This window comes from Eubalaena glacialis, chromosome 6, assembly GCF_028564815.1.
Source record: "Eubalaena glacialis isolate mEubGla1 chromosome 6, mEubGla1.1.hap2.+ XY, whole genome shotgun sequence".
Lineage (NCBI taxonomy): Eukaryota > Metazoa > Chordata > Mammalia > Artiodactyla > Balaenidae > Eubalaena > Eubalaena glacialis.
In genome coordinates, this window is record NC_083721.1 from 50,018,072 (window position 1) to 50,034,825 (window position 16,754).

At 36.4% G+C, this 16,754-nt stretch overlaps 1 protein-coding gene and 1 pseudogene across 1 annotated transcript in view; one reads left to right on the top strand and one right to left on the bottom strand.

The window, feature by feature from the left end:
• The window catches only part of SENP7 (SUMO specific peptidase 7), a 148,373-nt gene that overhangs the window by 130,192 nt on the left and 1,427 nt on the right, over positions 1 to 16,754 (bottom strand). Inside the window, exon 2 of the mRNA XM_061194127.1 lies at positions 6,571 to 6,623. Within this exon, the coding sequence (XP_061050110.1) occupies positions 6,571 to 6,623 (53 nt within the window). The remainder of the gene's footprint in view (positions 1 to 6,570; positions 6,624 to 16,754) is intronic.
• On the top strand, positions 8,239 to 8,316 carry LOC133094191 (U4 spliceosomal RNA; annotated as a pseudogene).

The window sequence follows — 16,754 nt, forward strand, 5'->3', positions numbered from 1 at the left end:
TTATACCTAATTCATTACAGTATGCCCTCAAAAAGAGAATGCTATCAAAAGAAGATAATGGGGGGGGTGAATACGCTGGATTCTATCGACAAGTTATGCATTGCTAACATATGCTTCTTACAAGCTGGAATGATCTCTGCCATATTCTTAATACAGAACTTCAGAACCTTAATCACTTATTTCTTCAGATACTACATAGATGTAGAACTATTATTTAGGGAAAGTTTGGGGTCTGCTCAAAGATATGGCTATGACTTACCAAAGAAGAATGAAAGTCTTGGTTTTTAGTTTTCAGTATCAACCTCCTCATTTAAAAAGCCAAAGACTATGGATCTCCCCATTAGCAGAATTCAAAGTGTTCACACTCTTACTCTACATCTATCCAGAGATATAAGCCTTGAGTTAATCTAGTTCCAGCACCTATCAAAAGGCCAGGAATAATTAGTAGATAATGATGTTCCAAAGATTTAGCTACAAGGATAATAACTGCAGTACAATTTATAATTTTTTAATTGAAAACAATTCAAAAATATAATGACAGGATAGTGGTTAAATTAACTGTAATACATCCCTACAGTGGAATATAATGCAGTCATTGAAAATGTTTACCACTGCTTCCCTGGTACTTATGCCTAGTATAGTGTCCAGTACATGTTAAGCACCCAATAAGTATCTACTGAGCAATGCTTTAAACTTGATTTCAGAAAATGTTTATAATACATAGTTAGGTAGAAAAAGTAAATTATAAAATAGTATTTTGTGGTTTTCAACCATTAATATTTAAATATTTGTTTATTATAGATAGATATACAGCTAGGCAAATTAGTAGGATATACACTTAAGTGTTAATTTTAACTGTGTCCAGGTGGTATTCTCTTTGTTCAACTGAATTTTCTAATTTCTTCACAACAATCTAGTATTGATTTAGAAATATTTTTTTAAAACACTTAAACTCAAAATATATCAGAGTCTTGTCCCTATATCAATCAAAACTTTAATCCTTTCAGTGATTTATTTCCCTAGCTGCCTTGAGAGAAAAAGCAATAATATTAACTGCTAACAAGAATTTAATATGCCAATATTCTAAAAAATTCTACATTTTTAAAGAGCAGTACCACAACTTTATGTGCATATTATGGTTGAACAAATAAGAAAATATACTGTAGATACTGAGAGGTAGAAAAGTTAAAAATAAGCAAAGAAGGGGACTTCCCTGGTGGTCCAGAGGCTAAGACTCCGCAGGGGGCCGAGGGTTTGATCCCTGGTCAGAGAACTAGATCCCGCATGCCGCAACTAAGAGTTCACAGGCTGCAACTAAAGATCCCACGTGCCGCAACAAATATCTCGCGTGCCACAACTAAGACCCGGCACGGCCAAATAAATAAATATTAAAAAATAAATAAATAAGGAAAGAGGGCAGGCTAAAATAAGCCCTGTGGTATTGGATTGGAATCAGAAGTAACAGTACTGAACTCATGGGGGTTTCTTTAGATGTATAGATAAGCAGATAGAGAAATAAATACAGATATGTATGTATATGTATGAGTTAGTATACATATATTCTTCTAGTCCTGTCTATTGAGAGAGCCTAGAAATGATGACACCCCAGCAGCAATGAGCACATCTAGCACCCTGACCTGGGTTTCTGAATACTATTCTTGAATTTAAAAAACCAGAGCTCCTTGGAAAGTATCTTATAGTACCAGAAAGTAAGGAAGAGCTCAAAAAAAAAAAAAAACAAACATAGGAGCATGTCAAAAGGGCACAAGAGCCATCCTGAAAGAACTTCCAATGCCAAAGCTGGAATACTTTGATCAACAAAACCAGTAATGACAGTAGTAGATTATAACACAAAGAATAAAATAAATACCTATAAGTCCATGTTGATATATGTAAATAATTGAATAAATAAGTGAGACAAGAGGGACAGCTGTCCCTTCCAGAAGAATTTTAATAAATATAGAGAGAATGAAGAAAATAGAAAATCACCAATAGAATATCGTATTTTAACTGTTGCAAGCAAGATCCACTGCTAAACGCTAAAACGGTGGGTGAAAGTTTAAGAAGAAACAGTATATTTGCATAGATTCAAAATATCTCTCCCAATACAAACTTCCAATTGTAAGATAAATAAGTACTAGGGATGTAACATACAACATGATAAAGATAATGAACACTGATGTATGTTATAAATAGAAGTTGTTAAAAGAATAAATCCAAAGAGTTCTCATCACAAGGGAAAAAATTTCTTTCTATTTCTTTAATGTTGTATCTATATGAGATGATGGATGTTCACTAAACCTACTGTGGTAATCATTTCATGATGTATGTAAGAAAAATCATTATACTGTACACCTTAAACTTATGGAGTGCTATATGTCAATTATACCTCAATAAAACTGGGGGGAAAAAACACAAGATATCTCTCCCAAGATATCTATTTATTAAAGATAAAGAATAACTTTACAATGGAGTAACCATGCAGACACCATCTTAACCAGGTGATCAAGATTGACATCACCAGTAATAAGACATATCATCTTATGTACCCCTGATAGGACACACTGAGAAGGGCACACCACTTCTGTGGTATTCTTCTCAAAAAGCCACAACCTTAATCTAATCACACATGATTAGAAACATAAGACAAACCCAAACTGAGGGATTCAACAAAATATTGCCTAGTGTTCTTTCAAAGTGTCATGGTCATGAAAGAAAAAAGACAAGAGCTGTCATAGACTTAAGGAAATCAATGCAATGTGAGATCCTGAATTGGATCCTAAAACAGAAAAATGACATTAGTGAAAAAATGGAAGAAATCCAAATAATGTCTATAGCTTAAAATATACCCATGTTAATTTCTTTATATTGATAACTGTACTATGGTTGTGTAAGACATTAACACTGGGGGAAGCTGAGTGAAGGGTAGATGGAAACTGTACTATTTCTGTAAATTTAAAGTTACTTGAAAATTAAGTTTTAAAAAACATTGCTGTACAACTAAAAATAAGAGAAATGTATTTAATCAGTACATTCATAATACAAATTCATAATACAAATTATGAATTTCTAATGGTGGAGTTTCAGAGCAAGATGCATAAAGCAATGTCCTAAAGCAAAGCATTTCACTTCACTGAAGGTATTAAGCAGAAAAGAAGTAGCAGTCAATACAGAGGTATTTAAAACCAGGTATACATACACACAAATAAACTCAAATTGGATTAAAGACCTAAATGGGGACTTCTCTGGTAGCGCAGTGGTTGAGAATCCGCCTGCCAATGCAGGGGACACGGGTTCAAGCCCTGGTCCGGGAGGCTCCCACCTGCCGCAGAGCAACTAAGCCCATGTGCCACAGCTCCTGAGCCTGCGCTCTAGAGCCCGTGAGCCACAACTACTGAGCCCGCATGCCACAACTACTGAAGCCCATGCGCCTAGAGCCCGTGCTCTGCAACAAGAGAGGCCACTGCAGTGAGAAGCCCACGCACTGCAATGGAGAGTGGCCCCCGCTTGCCACAACTAGAGAAAGCCTGCGCACAGCAATGAAGACCAACCCAATGCAGCCAAAAATAAATAAATAAATAAATAAATAAATAAATATTTTTGAAAAAAGACCTAAATGTAAGGTCAGATACTATAAAACTCTTAGAGGAAAACATAGGCAGAACACTCTTGACATAAATAGCAGCGATATCTTTTTGGATCCACCTCTTAGAGTAATGAAAATAAAACAAAAACAAACAAATGGGACCTAATTAAACTTAAAACCTTTTGCACAGCAAAGGAAATCATAAACAAAACGAAAAGACAACCCTCAAAATGGGAGAAAATATTTGCAAATGAAGTGACCAACAAGGGATTAATCTCCAAAATATACAAACAGCTAATGCAGCTCAATATCAAAAAAACAAACAACCCAATCAAAAACACAAACAGGGACCTTCCCTGGCGGTCCAGTGGTTAAGGCACCATGCTTCCAATGTAGGGGGCAGGGGTTCAATCCCTGGACAGGGAACTAAGATCCCACATGCCATGCGGTGTGGCCAAAATAATAAAAATAATAATAATAATAATATTTTTTAAATGGGAGGAAGATCTAAATGTACATTTTTCCCATTTTTCCAAAGAAGACATACAGATGGCCAAAAAGCACATGAAAAGATGCTCAACATCACTAATTATTAGAGAAATGAAAATCAAAACTACAATGAGGTATCACCTCACACCAGTCAGAATGGCCATCATCAAAAAATCTACAAACAATAAATGCTGGAGAGGGTGTGGAGAAAAGGGAACCCTCTTGCACTGTTGGTGGGAATGTAAACTGATACAGCCACTAAGGAGAACAGTATGCAGGTTTCTTAAAAAACTAAAAATAGAACTACCATATGACCCAGCAATCCCGCTACTGGGCATATACCCTGAGAAAACCATAATTCAGAAAGAGTCATGTACCACAATGTTCATTGCAGCTCTATTTACAATAGCCAGGACATGGAAGCAACCTAAGTGTCCATCGACAGAGGAATGGATAAAGAAAATATGGTACATATATACAATGGAATATTACTCAGCCATAAAAAAGAAAATAATGCCATTTGCAGCAACACAGATGGACCTAGAGATTGTCACACTAAGTAAAGTAAGTCAGACAGAGAAAGACAAATATCATATGATATTGCTTATATGTGGCACCTAAAAACTGGTACAGGGCTTCCCTGGTGGCACAGTGGTTGAGAGTCTGCCTGCTAATGCAGGGGACACGGGTTCGAGCCCTGGTCTGGGAGGATCCCACATGCCACGGAGCAACTAGGCCCGTGAGCCACAACTACTGAGCCTGCACGTCTGGAACCTGTGCTCCGCAACAAGAGAGGCCATGATAGTGAGAGGCCCGTGCACCGCGATGAAGAGTGGCCCCTGCTTGCCACACAGATGTAGAAAACAAACTTATGGTTACTAGAAGAGAAAGGGGTGGGGGGAGGGATAAACTGAGAGACTGGGATTGTCATATACACACTACTACACATAAAATAGATAACCAATAACTTCCCTGTATAGCACAGGGAACTCTACTCCATACTCTGTAATGACCTATACAGGAAAAGAATCTAAAAAAGAGTGGATATATGTATAACTGATTCATTTGCTGTACACCTAAAACTAACACAACCTTGTAAATCAACTATACTCCAATAAAAATTCTTAAAAATCAAATACATAAATAAGTAATAAAACTGGGTATAATAGCAATGTAAAATTTCTTTTTTAACTCCCTCATCTACCTCACTTAAGCTAAATCCAGAATTTTTTTGGCTGCATGGCACGGCTTGTGGGATCTTAGTTCCCCGACAAGGGATCGAACCCAGGCCCACAGCAGTGAAAGCGTGGAGTCCTAACCACTGAACCGCCTGGGAATTCCCTAAATCCAGAATTTTTTCTTTTTTTTCTTTCTTTATTTATTTATTTTTGGCGGGGGGTGTGTTGGGTCTTCATTGCTGCGCGTGGGCTTTCTCTAGTTGCGGCGAGTGGGGGCTATTCTTTACTGTGGTGTGTGGGCTTCTCATGGCGGTGGCTTCTCTTGTTGCGGAACACGGGATCTAGGAGCGCGGGCTTCAGTAGTTGTGGCCCACAGGCTCTAGAGTGCAGGCTCAGTAGCTCTGGCGCACGGGCTTAGTTGTTCTGTGGCATGTGGGATCTTCCCGGACCAGGGATAGAACCCATGTCCCCTGCATTGGCAGGTGGATTCTTAACCACTGCGCCACCAGGGAATTCCCAGAATTTTAAATGAAGAAACCACACCCCACAAGTCTGAAGTAAGCCAAGGTAGAAAAAGAGTATCCAAAGCATGCTCTCTGTGTGGTCTTGTAAGGTACTCTTGATTCCTCTCACAGCCCTCCTTTATGATTTCTTCTTCTCCCTCTTTGTTCCAAAAAATACACCAAATTAAAGTCCTCTGTGTATAATTAGAATGTTTCAGAGAAAAGTCTCTAATAAATTATTATAATGCAAATCAAGGTATTATGGCATTTAAATCACAAAATTCTATAGGAAAAAAAGATTATCTTTCTAAAAACACAGATTAAATTTTTTTAAACACCTCCTATGTAGATAGAAACTTCATTTTACTTGTTTTGCTACTCTTGGCTTATATAAAAGAAATAAATAAATGAAGAAAAAAGTATGTTTAAAAGGACATACATATTCCAAACAGTAAATTTCAGCACATGACTTGAATACAGCTCTTCAACAGCTACAGTATCATAAATGAATGAACCTCAGGTGCTCCAATATAGTCAGTCATCAAAGAAATGAGTGCTGTTCTATATAAATCTAAAATAAGACTTGGAAAGTATACTGGAAAATTTTACAATGATATAAACAAGGCTGGTCCCAGAAAGGGTTTCCTAGCTAACCCTTGGTTAATTAGGATATACCATTCCCCCAAAAACACTGATTAATTATGGATTTACAGTATTTTCTTTAAAATTTTATTAAAAAGACAAATACCAAAATACTTTCAATATTATCAACTCTAAAGATAATGCAAAGGTTAAGAGCAAAACTAATACATACCTTATGTAACTCCAAAGATGAAGGCTTTTTCCTTTTCCCTTCTGTGACAATTTCTACAAAGACATGGTAAAAATTATCATTTAACATTAAATGAGATAACATAACAGAATAAATCTTTTCAGTTATCTTTTGTTTCAAATTAACTTCTTGTTACATTTACAATTTACATTGATACATTTTACAGAACCTGAAGGACTAAAGGTCAAAAATAATCAAAGAGTAGCAGATTCTCACAAAATTTCTCAATTAAACAATATACATATGATGACAATTGAAAAAAGAAAGAAAGTTGGTTCTAAGAACTCAATAAGAAATTCCTTGGCAAAAATCCTAGTATCCAGTAGGTCTTCGATTTATGTTGGTTGAACTATAAGACCAGATAAATTCTTATAATGGGGGGTGGGGGGCCACAGGGGAGGAGAACAGAAGGTGAGGGCTACATATCTAAGCATTTATGCAACAGAGAACAGCTTAAGTCTTTCCTCACCAACATTTTTCAGACTTCTATGGGATTTTCTTTTATGATTCTTTCATTCAGTCAGCAAATAATTACTGAATGTCTATCATGTGTCTGGCACTGTGCTAGCCAGTGGGTATAGTGTAGTGAGCAAATTAAACACAGCTTAAGTCTTCCTGGAACTTACAATTCACTGAAATTTCTCACAAATTTCGTAATAAAAATGAATGGTAGAGACCCACACAAATGTTATCATCTATTTATGACAAACACACCACTGCAATTCAGTGGAAAAGGGATGATCTTTTCCATGAGTAATGCTGACACAATTTGATAACCAAACAAGGTAAACAAATAAGTAATAAACATCACGCTATACCAAAAATTATTTTTAAATTGATCATAGATTTAAATGTCAAAGACAAATAAAGCTTCTAGAATAAAAATGAGGGGAATATCTTCATGACCTTGGGGTTGGCAAGGATCTCTCAAACAAGACTCAAGTAGTACTAATCCATAAAGGAAAGGATTAATAAACTCAACTTCATTAAAATTAAAAATTTCTGTTCACCAAACCTCATCATTGAGTGAGAAGGCAAACCACAGACTGGAAGATTATTTATAATTCATGTATCTATGTACAGCATGGTGACTATAGTTAATAATACTGTATAATACATATATCTGTCAAAGGACTCATAACCAGAACACATAAAGAACTCTTATAAAGCAAAGGCAAGACAACCCAATCTTCAAAATGGGAAAAAGCCTTGAATAGGTACTCCATAAAAAAGAATGTCCAAATGGCCAATAAACATATGAAAATATGCTCAATTTCATTATTACTAGGGAAGTGCAAACTAAAATGGCAAGAGAATACCATTATACAGCCCTTGGAAAGGGTAAAATTAAAAAGAATGACAATACCAAGTATTGGTAAGAGACTAGAAGTCTCATATACTGCTGGTGGGAGTGTAAATGAATACATCTACTTTGCCAGTCAGTATCTACTAAAGTTAGACACCTGCCTACTCAATGTCCAACAATTACATTTCTAGATATTTAATCAAGAGAAATGAGTGCCTGTGTCCACCAAAAGACATGTATAAGAATGTTAAGTTATCTTTGTTCTTAATAGCCAAAAACTAAAAACAATCCAAATGTCCATCACAGGAGCATGGATAAACCTTTTCATACAATAGAAAACTACAAGCTTTGGACAGTGGCAGTATCGTAGCCAATGAGGTTTATCCGAGGTGCAATTATTGCTAATTGAAAACTACATAGTAGTAAAAAAGAATGAATTACTGCTGTGCACAACACGGATACATCTCACAGACATTACGTTCAGAGCAAAACAGATGCAGAAGAATGTATGATTCTATTTATGTGGAATTTAGGAACAGGTAAAACAAATCTATGTTGATACTAGTTAGGATAGTGCAAATACCCGAGCAGGGAAAAACTACGGACTGACTGGGATGGGATATAAGTTAGCCTTCTGAGATGCTGGAAATGTTCCGTAACTTGATCTAGGTGATAGTTATACAAGTGTATATATACAAGTATAAAAAATCATGAAACTAAAGATATTGCACTGTGCCGTATGTAATATCTCAACTTAAAAAATAAAAAACCTTTAAAATAACAGTTATAACGAATGGGCTATAGCTTATCCAGAAATCTATATAGCTGAAATAATTTCTCTCATTTCATGAAAATAACATGTATTTCACCACATGCATTTCCTCGAGCAATCACTGATGTAAAAATTATTTTAACTTCTATACTTAAGCTTTCGATAGATTTAAATAATTTTCAATAAAGTAGCATTTCTCAGACTACCAAAAATATATAACATTTAGATAAATGGTAAGAAAACCTTTCTTATATAAATTCACTTTCTAGTCAACTTTCAATTTAATAAAACATATGTATTTTTTAAAAAGGAATATCAGTTGCTTAAATCACAGACAGACTCATTGAGTTAAAAATGCTTCTATCTGGGCTTCCCTGGTGGCGCAGTGGTTGAGAATCTGCCTGCCAATGCAGGGGACACGGGTTCGAGCCCTGGTCTGGGAAGATCCCACATGCCGCGGAGCAACTAGGCCCATGAGCCACAACTACTGAGCCTGCGCATCTGGAGCCTGTGCTCCGCAACAAGAGAGGCCCGCGCACCGCGATGAAGAGTGGCCCCCACTCGCCGCAACTAAAGAAAGCCCACGCACAGAAACGAAGACCCAACACAGCCAAAAATAAATAAATAAAGTGTAAAATTTAAAAAAAAAAAAAAAAAGCTTCTATCCTACTTTGCAGAATGTTTTTGCACATTTCTTTTAGTTACTACTATTGTGACTTCCCAAAATTTTAGGGGTTTTATAACTGAGTTGCTCCATCTCATACTAGGTTGGTAATGGAGCATTTTAATAAATGATGCACCGCTGCTTGTGACTGTCTGGTATAGCACAGTGCTCTAGAGTAAAAATATTAAAGTCCAACAACCTAAATTTATATCTTGGCTTACTAGCTGTGACTTCTCTGAGACTCAGTGTCTCATCTCTAAAAAGGGGAGAATATCCAGCTTTTCAATTGCTAAGATTAAAGTGACATAGTCTAGTCTCCCAAAAGAAATAAAAGCAAAAATAAACAAATGGGACCTAATCAAACTTAAAAGCTTTTGCACAGCAAAGGAAACCATCAACAAAACGAAAAGACAACCTACAGAATGGGAGAAAATATTTGCAAACGATGTGACTGACAAGAGCTTAATTTCCAAAATATACAAACAGCTCATACAACTCCATATAAAAAAAACAAAACAAAATAAAACAAAACCACCCAATCAAAAAATGGGCAGAAGACCTAAGAAGACATTTCTCCAAAGAAGACATGCAGATGGCCAAAAGGCACATGAAAAGATGCTCAATGTCGCTAATTAATAGAGAAATGGAAATCAAAACCACAATGAGTTATCACCTCACACCAGTCAGAATAACTATCATGGAAAAGTCTACAAATAATAAATGCTGGAGAGGGTGTGGAGAAAAGGGAACCCTCCTACACTGTTGGTGGGAATGTAAGTTGGTACCGCCACTATGGAAAACAGTATGGGGGTTCCTTTAAAAACAAAAAATGGGGACTTCCCTGGTGGTCCAGTGGTAAAGAATCCTCCTTCCAATGGAGGGGAGATGGGTTCGATCCCTGGTTGGGGAAATAAGATCCCACATGCCACAGGGCCACATCTACTGAGCTCGCATGCCTCAACGAGAGTCACAAACTACAGAGTCCACGCGCTCTGGAACCCGCACACCACAACTAGAGAGAAGAGAAGCCTGAGCACCACAACAAAGACCCCACATGCTGCAACTAAGACCCAACACAGCCAAAATAAATAAATAAAATAAATATTTTTTTAAATAATTAAAAAATAAAAACAAAAAATAGAGGGGCTTCCCTGGTGGCGCAGTGGTTAAGAATCCACCTGCCAATGCAGGGGACACGGGTTCGAGCCCTGGTCCAGGAAGATCGCACATGCTATGGAGCAACTAAGCCCATGCGCCACAGCTACTGAGCCTGCGCTTTAGGGCCCGCGAGCCACAACTACTGAAGCCTGCGTGCCACAACTACTGAAGCTCACGCGCCTAGAGCCCGTGCTCTGCAACAAGAGAAGCCACTGCAATGAGAAGCCCACGCACTGCAACGAAGAGTAACCCCCGCTCACGGCAACTAGAGAAAGCCCGTGCGCAGCAACAAAGACCCAACGCAGCCAAAAATAATACAATAAATAAATTAAATTAAAAAACAAACAAACAAAAAATAGAACTACCGTGATTCAGCAATCCCACTCCTGGGCATATATCCAGAAAAGACGAAAACTCTAATTCAAAAAGATACATGCACCCCAATGTTCATAGCAGCACTATTTATAATAGCCAAGACATGGAAGCAACCTAAGTGTCCATCAACAGATGACTGGATAAAGGAGATGCGGTGTGTGTACACACACACACACACACACACACACACACACACATATATATACATATAATGGAATATTACTCAGCCATAAAAAAGAATGAAATATTGCCATTTGCAGCAACATGAATGGACCTAGAGAATATCATATTAAGTGAAATAAGTCAGAAAAAGATAAATATTATATGATATCACTTGTATGCAGAATGTAAAAATTAATACAAATGAATCTGAATACAAAACAGAAACAGACTCACAGACATAGAAAACAAACTTATGGTTACCAAAGGGGAAAGAGAGTGGGCGGAACGATAAATTACAAGTACGAGATTAACAGATACAAACTACTACACATAAAATAGATAAGCAACAAGGATTTACTGTATAAAACAGGGAACAATATTCAATATCTTGTAATATCTATAATGGAAAATAATCTGAAAAACATATATATAGCTGAATCACTTTGCTGTACACCTGAAACTAACACAATAAATCAACTATATTTCAAAATAAAGGGAGATCGTCTATATTAAAGTATTTAGAGTATGTCTGGCAGATACTGCAAAACAAATATTATTATTACAATATTTTATACTAAAATACCCCTCTTTAAGAAAGCTTAATGTATTTACATTAGCATACAGAAAAATCGCTCTGATTATTCCCATTATATATATATGTCTAATAATCAGAAAGCATGACTTTTTCCCAAGGAGCTTGTGGAACCATTCATTCATGTATTACATAAACATTTATTTTAAATAACAGTAATTACCATTGCCAGGCACTATGCTAAGTACTTTACACAAATTATTTTATTTAATCTTACAAAAGTTTTGTGAGTTCAGTAATGGCATTATCTCCATTTTATAGATGAAGAATTTAGGTTTGAAAAATCCAAATAACTTGCCCAAGGTCACCATGTTAATCCATCACTGGTCTGATTCCAGAGGTGGAATTCTTAACCAGAACACTCTAGGCATGCTGGATGCTATGGGGATAGGAAATGAATAAGACAGTCCTTGTCACATAGTTAACAGTGTAACAGCAGAGACTAAACAATTCAGCAAGCTAGAATATATGATGGAATCTGGTGAACATCAAATAAGAGGTGCAAACACCCATGGAAGTTCAAAAATAGGAATATTGTTTAAGTTTGAGTTAATTAGGAGATAGTTCTTGAAAAGGCACAATTGAACTGGGCTTTGAAGTAAGTTTTAGATAACAAGTTTTAGACAGGGAGAAATGGGTGGAAGGACAGTGCAATGCTAAGTGCAGCCAAGAAGTGAGTTATCAATATAGGTACACGTGATGAAGCAGCTCACATTAGCCAGCCTCCTAAATTATTGAAGACTCACATTAGAGTTATACATCTGAGAGGCAGGTTTGAGACAGCACCATCACAGCAAAGTTCCAGTCTGAATCTTTAGAGCTACTCAGTCCTATACATAACCCACTCCCTGTGTTACCATATCCCCCCTCTAATCTACTTTCCAATCCTCTGCCTTCTATCACCAGGCCTGGGAATCACATTCACTACCCTAGATTTCAATCCCTACAGCTTATTACCCTGCTATTCTCTCATCTCTTAGGTAATGCCACTCTACCCTTTCCACTACATTCTTTTTTTTTTAATTTGACCCTTGAGTACATGTCTTTTTAATATTCTCTGTTTTGTTTTCCTTTTTATTGAGGTATAGTTTTCATCTACACTCTTCTCTAGCTCTTCCCCAGCCCACCAAATTCCTTTCCAAAGTCAATACAATTTCCTTAAATTCTGAATCTTCTCCTTGAACATTTCCTCCACCTTAGTTTAACTGAATCCTTTTTATTACATAAATTATACATCATACATCTTTTTATTTACTACACTATTTTTTTAAGACTCTCTCAAGAAGAGTCTTCTCCCACTTACAAAAACAGGGGAAGGGATTAACAACCTCCTGCCCCAGCCACCACTTCCAATTAATATTCATCCTTATTGCAATAATTCCTCCTTTAAAATTCCCAAAACTTGTATGTATTATTACCTCACCCATATTGTAATTGCCATGTACTAACCCAAGACCCTCTCCAACATTCCTAGAATATTCTGATACTTGATTCATCGTTTTCCTCTCTATCATTAAAACCTACCATCATACCGAAGCTCTAAAATTTTCATAAATCAAATCACTCAATACAATGGACTCATCTTAATTTACTCTAGTCCAACAAACTTCTTCACATCACATTCCCATTTCAACAACATGCATTCACAAATGGATTTAACAGGGTTACACTTCTCAAGCTCACAAATGTGAACCTCTCATTCTACAACATACTGTCCTTTAACCCTTCCATTTCCTCACTCGCACTGATCCCATTTTTTACCCCCACATCGTATAATACCCTTTAACCCTAAGCAAAACTAAATTCTTTTATTCCCCCCAAATTCTTGCTCCTAGACTGATTAGCACTGCTAAAGATAGTCACATAATTGTAGTAACCACAACTGGTACTATCTACAGACTCACACGTGTTTTAACAAATAGTTTTTCAAAATTATTTAACAGCTCTTTTATTCATCCCTAATTGACCTCCTACTCTATTTTGAGCTCCCAATACCTCTTGAAAGTCCCTCTTTCTCAAAAGATGATCTTGCCTATTTCACTTAGAAGCCATGATTGCAATATCCTTAACTTCTCAAAATTTATCTATATCTTTATCCATCTTCTCACCTTTATGCAAGTCTTATTTAACAAACTGTCCTGAGTCTATCCTCCCCCATTTCTTCTAAGACCTCACCCTATCAATTATCTCCTACCTGATATCGTTCTCTCTCCACTGAACCCTTTCCCATGCCATACAAACCTGATTTTTATAGTCTTTTTTAAATAATCCTTTCTACCAAATTTCATACTCAAGCTTGTTCCAAAATCTTTCCTTCACATCTCATCTTCTGTTTCCTCACCACCACTCATTCATTTAGCCTCTTGAAATCTGGCTTCTGTCCCTACTGCTCTACTAAAATCAGTGGTAAAAAAAAAAGCGACCTACTAATTGCCAAATCCAGCATCCTCATACTGCTTTAACTCTCTGATTTACATTGCATTCACTCTCCCTTGCTTCCCAAACCTATCAAACTCCTTCTAATCTGCCTAACTGCTCACCTCCTTACTTTGAAATTAAATATATGTGATTCAAGACTTTTCTCACTCCATACTCTTTCTGTGGGTAATTCTATCCATTCCAATGGCTTCAGCTAACATCACTGCAAATAAAGTAGTTTTACCATGATTAATTGTAGATTCTGGTTTTGAACTTCAATTATGGTTCATCAGACACTGCATAATATGCAGCCATCACCTAGACCTACTGCAAAAAGAAAGGTGTATCATCATGGGACACTAGATCCTCAAGCTGAAACTGGGGGAGGAGGGAAGAGTTTCACAATCAAGCAAGTTTGAAAAACACTGCATGTTCAGTCAATCTCTTGGAGAGGCAGATGTACAGTAGCATAGCAAAAGCTCTGAAAAATCCTGCAGTAAATAATATTTTCTTATAACTACAGTTGTCCCATTTATTTGTCCATGAAACCTTTTTTCCAAGTAAGGCTCACTAACATCCTATGACAGTAAAAAAGATTAAAATTATATGTTTTGTAATCAGAAAGACCAGATTTTGAATCCTGGCTCTGCTTCTTGTATTGCTAACAGTTGTTTACCCTCCCTAAATTCCAGGTTCCTCATCTGTATATCAGAAATAATAATAACCACCTCAGAAGGTTTTCGAAAGAATTATAACGTTTGTAAAATTCTTAGCGCGCTGTTTAGTACCTAAGTACTATAAAAAATTATCTATCCTTAACTGCAAATGAGAATGAACACAGATCTCCAAGGTTGTTGCCTGAACGGTTGATAACTTGAAATTTACATCAACTTTTCTGTTTTAATTCAAAAATTCATTTGGAAGTTGTGATCTATGACTCTAATATATCTGTTATACTTTTGTTGTTGTTGTTAAACATTTCTAATGGTCATTCTCCCTTGAATGACCCATGCACTTTATTATTTCATTCAACTGTCACTAGACCTGTCTCTGGTGCCAATAATTTTTTATCTGTGTCCCCATCTAATTCACTGCTTTGATATGCTGGAAACCTGGAAATAAGATATTCATCTTTATTGGGGTAATAAATAACTTAAACACATAGATTCAATACAATAGGAAGAAAGCCTTCAGAAGCTTCTCATGAGTGAACTTTAACATACAAACCATGTGATTTCTCCTCTCATGCTTAGAGGTGTTTTATGCTTGATTCCTGATTCACGGCCACATTCCAGAAAAGTAGGGTAATCAGTTTTTGTGGTTCTTCTACTTACAGAATTTTTCTTTATTAACTCATTTAAAAACAATAAACGCAATGCATGTTAACGTAACTAAAATATTTTTTAAATAACTTTAGTCTCAAAACATTGAGAAGAATGGCATTATTTTACTTTTTGCAACTCTCTTTAACATCTGACTTAATAAAAGACAGATGATTTCCTCTATATGCTTCTGCATTCAATTTGTTGTGATACATGTCATGTAGCCTCTGGAAAACTGTCCTGTACACAGGTAGAAGATTAAGAGGGAAAGGCAAACAATGCCTTAAAATTATGAAAAATGGTGTAAGCTCACAGACCCAAAAGGGACTCAGGGAACCCAGAGGTTCCCAGACCATACCTTGAGAACCAGTGCCTAAAACAGATACAGCCATGCCAGAAGCCATCCAACTCCTACAGTTGTCAGTTATGTGAGTCCACAAATGCTTGTTTTTTTGTTTAGCTTAAACCAGCTGGAATTGGGTTTCTGCTACTTGCAACTAAAAGAGTTTTGAGCAATACACTATGCAACCCTTCATAGTTCTTCCTTGTTCAGGAGAAAGTTTAGGAAAACTTAGTGCAGTCTCACAGAGGAAACTTGAAACTTCATGTCTTGTTTTCTCTCTCTACTGCTACCGCCTTCCTTATACCTCTAACTTAGAATTCTTCCTGTTTTATTAATCAAAATTTTACCTTTGGGTACTTATGAAATTCTCACGACCATAAATGTCACTTCCAGTCATTCAAGTTCCAGTTAGCAACCCTCCTAATGAAATGGCAACTGCATGCACATAAATGTCACAAAGAATTCCGAATCCCTTTAAGCCAACTGATTGTTCTATTTCTGAGAATCTATGTGAGAAAATTAAATATGCACTATTAAGAAAAGAATCATTCTTAAAAATTAATATTCATCTCTTAAAACCAGATGAATACTGGAGAACAGCTAGTTAATATTAGATCTGAGAATGGTTTTTACTATACATTAACAATTACTTTTCAGAAAGGACAGCTCCAAAAGGGAAGTCAGCAGAAAAAGAAATCCTCTCCAGAGGGATAGCTCACATAAATATCAACGTCTTTTAAGAATTAACAATTTTACTCTCAAATTTTACTTCCCACAACTACTTGCACCAAATTAACTGTAATAAATAGATAAATAAATCTAAGTGTAACCAGGTAAAGAGGATGGGATTTGCTGAAGGACAAGGCTAATATCTTGCCCTTACCCCCAAAACAATGTACTAAGCCAAGGATAAATGCATTTATTGAAAAAAGGCTGTGCATGTTAAACTGAGGTATTATTACCCCTAAAGTTCTGTGTGAGGAAGCACACAAATGACACCAGATAAACACTGTGCATATTCCTTATGTGTCAATTTCACTTGAAGGTTTTAGGG